General features: G+C 63.2%; 1 protein-coding gene across 2 annotated transcripts in view; it reads right to left on the bottom strand.

The window, feature by feature from the left end:
* Window positions 1-208: 208 nt before the first annotated feature.
* Window positions 209-6,201, bottom strand: part of IGFN1 (immunoglobulin like and fibronectin type III domain containing 1) — a 29,474-nt gene continuing 23,481 nt past the window's right edge. For both annotated transcript variants that reach the window (XM_042229450.1, XM_042229449.1), the window contains exons 19-24: window positions 5,864-6,166; window positions 4,920-5,008; window positions 3,409-3,604; window positions 2,313-2,621; window positions 1,494-1,820; window positions 209-748 (exon numbers count right to left, since the gene is read on the bottom strand). In XM_042229450.1, coding sequence (XP_042085384.1) covers window positions 495-748; window positions 1,494-1,820; window positions 2,313-2,621; window positions 3,409-3,604; window positions 4,920-5,008; window positions 5,864-6,166 — 1,478 coding nt within the window. In that variant the 3' untranslated portion in view covers window positions 209-494. The remainder of the gene's footprint in view (window positions 749-1,493; window positions 1,821-2,312; window positions 2,622-3,408; window positions 3,605-4,919; window positions 5,009-5,863; window positions 6,167-6,201) is intronic.

Below are 6,201 nucleotides of genomic sequence, written 5' to 3'. Positions count from 1 at the left end.
TGCAGAAGAGCCCAGTTCCAATCAAACTCTTCCCTCCAGCCAGAAACCCGCCCTCCCCCCACTCATCACACCCCCATCACCCACCACCCCCCACCCCCCAAACCCCCCACTGCCCCCACCCCCTATCACCCTGGAGGCTGGTACAGAGACTCCGCACAGGAAATCAATCTCTCCCCAGTATGCAGACCCCAAATTCATTTGCAGAGGGTTTGTCTGTGTTAGCCAGCGTTTTAATGAAGAAACAGCATACAGAAAGCGTCTCCCCCTAGGGTGCATGCATACACACACACACACACACACACATGCCATCCAGCCCCGGCCCCGCCCAGGTCCTCTGACCCCTCGCTTTCCCCTCACCATGGGCACACGGACCCAGCTCTTCCCGCCCTCCCTCTAACAGCCCAGCCCAGGTATGGACTTAGGCTCCATCCTGCAGACAGACCCCTGCCTTCTGATCCCCAAGCGGGAGCCTTGTGGCCGTGCTGTCCAGCGACTCAGCTCAAGGCTGGGAGTCTGAACGCCTGCTTCTTCTGTGTCTTCCCCGAAGCCTCCACACCCCCCTGAAGGAGCTTCCCCCTCGCTCGCCTCCCCCTGAGGCTCTGGGCATGGCCAGCATCCTCCACCCCCTTGGATGGGCTCCCCAGGCGGGTGTGGTGTGAGGAGTGGAGCTTCAGGGATCCGCGGTCATCCGGAGGCTGAGGGGCCGGGCAGGGCCATTCCAGGGTGCGGCGGGGCTCATCGCTGGGCTCTGCAAAACACAGAGGACCAGGGTGCCGGGCTTGTCCCAAGGTGAACACAACCCCACAGGGGGCCAGGCCTGGGGGCTCTGCTATGGGGTCACAGCCACCAGATGCTCTCTGAGTTTGGGCCAGGTTCTTCTTCCCCGGCCCCTAGGGTCCCCAGACACTAGCGTGCACATGAGCCAGGAACTTCAAAATGTTCCTCCCCAGGGTTGAAAGGGTCATCACTGCACAAAAGTCAACTCTGAATAATTCAGAATGTTAGGAGTTACTTTTCCTTCTTGCTTTTCAAAATATAAGATGTTATCAGGGCAAAATGTTTTCTATTAACACATATTATTTGTCTTACTGAAAAGGAGACTATTGACAAGAGAGCCTCGTGGCCTGGGGGCACTACGTGTCCGTCGCTGGGCATGTTCACAAAGGCGGGTAGCAGCTTTCTCTCATTCAAAACAGGGGCAAGGGCAAGGCTGTTCTGGGACACTTAGGTGGGTGGCATGCAGCCCTCAAACCAAGAGCTGCTCACCTGTGATCTTGCCCACTGCATCTTACAGGTGAGCAAACCAGGGCCCCAGGAAGACCAGAGGCAGACGTTAAGTAAGGGAGTTCACAGAGAACCAGGCTGCGAACCTGCCCTCCTGGCCCCAGCCCACCCTCCCAGGGGACTCCCTGAAGACAGCTGGGGCTGCCCCCTGGCTCTCCCCTGGCCCCTCCTCCCCACAGCCAGCGCAAGCCCCAGCCGGGCAGCCTCACCCACGACGATGAGCGTGGCGGTGCTGACCGCCTGGCCCAGCGTGTTCTCGGCCACCGCCTTGTACTGGCCGCCGTCCGTGGCAGAGACGCTGGGGATGACTAGGGAGCACACACCCATCACGTCGGTGGTGTACGCGGCAGGGTGGTTGGCCAGGCTCTGGTCGTTCTTGAACCAGGAGACGTGCGGGCGTGGCTGGCCCTGCACGGCGCAGGTCATGCAGCACTCGCTGCCCAGGGGCAGCAGGTGGGGGCGCAGGCCCACCAGGAAGCGCGGCTTCTGGCTCAGGTCAGGCTCCCGGTAGCTCGGGGCCCTCGCCGCGACCTTGTCTGTGGCGGAAAGCGAAGGTCAGAGAGCCGGAAGGGTGGTGGGGAGCCGGGGGTGAGAAGCTCCTGGTGGATTTTTTCCCCCTGTACTACAAGCTAACACACGTACTGTGGGCAAATTGGAACATACACGAAATCAAAAGAAGAAATGAAAACTGAGCAGGACCTAAACCTACGGATGACCACAGCTAGCATCTGATGTGGAACCTTCAGACGCTTTTCCATTTTAGAAAATCGTGAAAAGGTACATCTGATTTTAGCGCCTGATTTTTCGGGCGACTACTTTGAAGTTTCGAATCTATCTATCTGGCCGCAAAGGACTATTCTCAGAGAAGCACTGACCTCTGTCTACTGCATCGCCCGCCTCTGACTTGAGAAGCCCCAGGGCCCCGCAGGCACCGGGCCCTCGCGGTCTCCCCGCAGAGGCGGAGCCTGAGGACAGGGACGGGGACCCGCCTCCAACCCCGCCCCTGGCGCCCTGGACGCCGAGCTCACCAGGCGGCTGGCGCGGGACGACCCAGGGCTGGCGCGTGTCCGAGGGCTCGCTGGCGCCCAGCTCGTTCTTGGCCACCACGCGGAAGTGGTACTCGTGGCCCGGGAGGACGCCCACCAGGGTGAAGCGGCAGTTGTGCAGGCGCTCGGCCGCCGGACGCCAGGGCGCGTGGGCCGAGGTGCGCATCAGCACCGCGTAATGCAGCGGCGCGGCGCCCGCCTCCGCCTCGTCCGGGGAGGGCTCCCACTCGATGGCCACGGAGCCCAGCGTGCCCTCCCGCAGCACGATGGGCCCTGGCGCCCGCGGGCGCGCTGTGGGGACAGAGCGCGAAGGCTGGGGCTCGCGTGCGCCTGACTGGGCCGGGGGCCCGTGGCGAGCCCTGCCCGGGGCTCCAGTCCTGCCCAGGTTCCCATATCCTGCCAGGGCCTAAGTCCTGGCCCAAGTCCCCGAGTCCTGCCCGACCTGAGTCCCTGAGAACTGCCCCGCCTCCCCGTGTCCCGCCCCAGGGCCTGAGTCCTGCCTAAGTCCCCAAGTTCTACCCTGGGTCCCCGAATCCTGCCTGGGTTCCCAAGTCCTTCCCAGGGCCCCTCTTCTTCCAAGGCCCTGGAAGACACCGTCTCCCCAGGCAGGGGAACCGGAGAGAACTGGGCCAGCCCCGCAGTTACTGCTGGAGGGCTGAACGCCTCTGAAGAGGCTCATTTGGATCCACCTCGTCAGTGACACAGCACGCGGGAACAGAGTGGGGCTTCCTAAGGCCAAGTTACAGAGCCCCCACTGTCGGCTGGTGGCTAGTTCTGGGTTTGAGAAAACCCCTCGGGGCCGGGCCGGGGGACCACCTTCATCCCAGGTGAGGACCACAGACAGTTCTTCCCAGCGCTCCTTGGGCCGATGGGATGGCAGTGACTGTCCCTGCTCACTGACCCAGAGGAAGGACAGCCGGGTCCTGAAGACTGTGCTCAACTGTCCCCAGGCACCCGGAGCAGGAGGACGGTGAAGCCCCGCTCCCTCGGCCCCTCCTGCTCTCTCCCTCTGGGTGGGCGCGCAGCGAGGGTCTGAGAGTGGCCCGTCTGAGTCCAGCCCAGGGCAGGCCAGCCTCACCTGTCACCCTGAGGCGGAAGCTGTAGGTGGCCTCCTCCCCGCGCAGGCTCCTCAGCACCACAGTGTAGACGCCACTGTCGTCGAGGCTGGCCGACGGGACCAGGAGCTGGGTGAGGCCGTCCTTGACGGTGACCACACTCCGCTTAGGCAAGGGCAAGCCATCCTTCAGCCAGGTCACCTCCGGGATGGGCGCGGCCTGGACACGGAGGAGAGGGGGCGAGAGGGGAGTTTGGTGGGAGGGACGGCTTTGCGCTGGGCTGGTGTGTGGGTTCGAGGAGAGGCCCTGGGGCGGAGCTGGCCCGGGAGAGGCTGGTGGACAGGTGGGCACAGTGGGGTTGAGGGGAAATGAGCGGGTGAGGGAGAGGCAGAGTGGCCGAGGGGGTAAGGGCCTTGCACGCCTCACACGTGCAGACACCTGGGCTTCGTTTTATGAGCCATGAGCTGCTGTTGTGAGGTTTGACCAGGAAAGCGTGATTGGCTCTGGGTTCACTGGACGAGGGGGCGCAAGGGCAGGGGGGAGTGGGGAGCACTCGTGGGAGGGGAGGACTCATGGGAGGAGTGTGCTGACCAGCTGGTGCTCAGGCCCAAAAGGCCAGTGGCTCGGGGGTCCCTGCAGGGGTCCAGCAGGGAGAGGATGGAGGCCTGACCCTGCCTGATGGCCGGGCCCCCTCTCTCAGCACTGGGCGTGAGTCACCTGGGGACACGAACAGTGACCGACCTCACGGGCTTGTCTGAGAACCCGAGAAATGACTGATAGACGGGAAGCTCAGAGCAGACACCCAGTGCGTCTTCCACGTTTTGACATCATTACCACTGTGATCATCGTGGTCTTAGTTAAGAACACGTGATTTAGAGATAGGCTGGGGTTTGAATCTGGCTCTGCCACCTGTGAGCTTCCTACACAGATGATGATGGTTTTAACAACAGCAATAGCAACAGTAATAATGATAGGTGATTCATCCTGGGTACTTGCCACTTGCCCAGCACTGTTTATGTGCTTTCAATTACGGATTCCTTGAATCCTCAGAACAACTCTTTGAGATGTTACTACTGTTAAACACGTTTGACAGAGGATGTGGGCACAGACGTTGAGATATGTGTCCAAAGTCGGTCAGTGCAGGCTGGGGTCAGAATTTGAATCCAGGCCACCCGGGCTTCTAACCACTCTGGCTGCTCAACCACGTGCCCACAGACAGGTGCTGCTGCTGGAGGTCGTCCTGAGTCAGAGGCAGGCTGCGTGCTCACACAACACTTTCTGAAGTCAAGGACCCCCTTCCCAGACCAAGGTGATGTGGGGTGGGCTTAGAGACGCAGTCCCGGGAGCCACCACCAGAGGGGCTTGCAGATGGGGGCGGAGCGAGAGCCGGGGCTCAGCACAGGGCTGTCTGCGGGACCCCCACACTCCTCTCCGCCACCGGACTTCCAGCACGAGCCCAGGTCCCCAACGAGCAGGGAAGAGAGGAGACCCTCAGGGCTGACACTGTCCCCCGAAGCTCAATACGTGTGCTCACCTCAAAGTAGATGGGCACACGGACCGTGTCCCCAGCTCTGACCGTCAGCAAGTCCTTCATGCCGGCATCTGTGCGGAACTTGGGGCGGACTGGAACACACGGGGTGGCCTGTCAGCTCCCTCTGCACTTGGGCCCCAGCCCTGGTCACGGCCGGGCGGGGCTGCAGGGGGACGCTGGGCTGCCCTGGGACGCCGAGACCCTGTGGGACATGGGATGGGGGCCCCTGCAGGACCTGGAGAGGGGGCTGGAGGGGATTCCTGCAGGGGAGCTGTGCTGGGCAGCCTCGGGGTCAGGCCTGCATGGAAACACTCCTGTGTCTTGTGATGAGACAACGACCCACTTGAGGCAGGAAGTGGCGGGAGAGCCCTGGAGTGGGGGCAGGGCCAGGACAAGGCTCTGGGCTCTGGACACAGACTCGGGGAGCTCTTCTCTGTGCGTCCCCCTTATCGTCACATGGACACCTGGGCTCCACTGGGACAGCCCAGTTTCAGCTTGGGCCAAAGACAGGCCAGCTGCTCCAGCAATGAAAGCCCCCCTGGGAAGAGACGGTCCTGCTTCCAAGGAACAGGGCCTGGGGGCCCTCTGCTCTGATGGGAGCCGGGCAGGAGCTGAGCGGCACTGGACCCTCTTGAGCCACACTCGGGAAGCAGCAAAGAGTGCTGGAGCGAGCCTGGGCCTTGGGGTCGGTCACCCAGGCTCTGCTGAGCGCCAGCAGCCAGGCCCAGGGCAGCGCACCCCTGACCCCTGACCTTGGTGTCCTCATCCGAAATCTGGGGAGAGTGCTGAGCTGGTAGGACTTGGCATGAGCCGTGATGAAAATGCATTTCCGCAAGGCCTCCCTCGCCCAGCGCCCTGCCCCTGCTAGGCGCCCAGGATGTGGCCCTTTTCTGAACTGGGGAGAGGCCCCGGGAAGGGCCTGGCCTGGAGGAGGGAAGGGGCCTCACCCGAGGCGGGCGCGGCTTCCACCGCCGAGCCCAGGGCAGTGGGCTGGCCAGGGCCCCCGTCGTTCACGGCCGTCACCCGCAGCAGGTAGCTCTCCCGGGGCCGCAGCCCCTTGGCCGTGTAGGTGGTGCCCTGCACCGTGCCCGCGTGGCACGGGCTCCACTTCAGGCTGGTCGAGGCTCGCAGCTCCACCATGTAGCCCTGCGGTTCGTCCCCGTCCTGGGTGTCGGGCTGAGCCCAGCTCAGGGTGATGCTGGTGTGTGACGTGTCCGTGACCTGGAGATCCCTCACGGGCCCCGGGGGTCCTGGGCGGGTACCACGGGGCGTCAGGAGTGGCATC

Source organism: Ovis aries, chromosome 12, assembly GCF_016772045.2.
Source record: "Ovis aries strain OAR_USU_Benz2616 breed Rambouillet chromosome 12, ARS-UI_Ramb_v3.0, whole genome shotgun sequence".
Lineage (NCBI taxonomy): Eukaryota > Metazoa > Chordata > Mammalia > Artiodactyla > Bovidae > Ovis > Ovis aries.
Note: the sequence above shows the minus strand (reverse complement) of the source record. Positions and strands in the feature narration are given on the sequence as shown.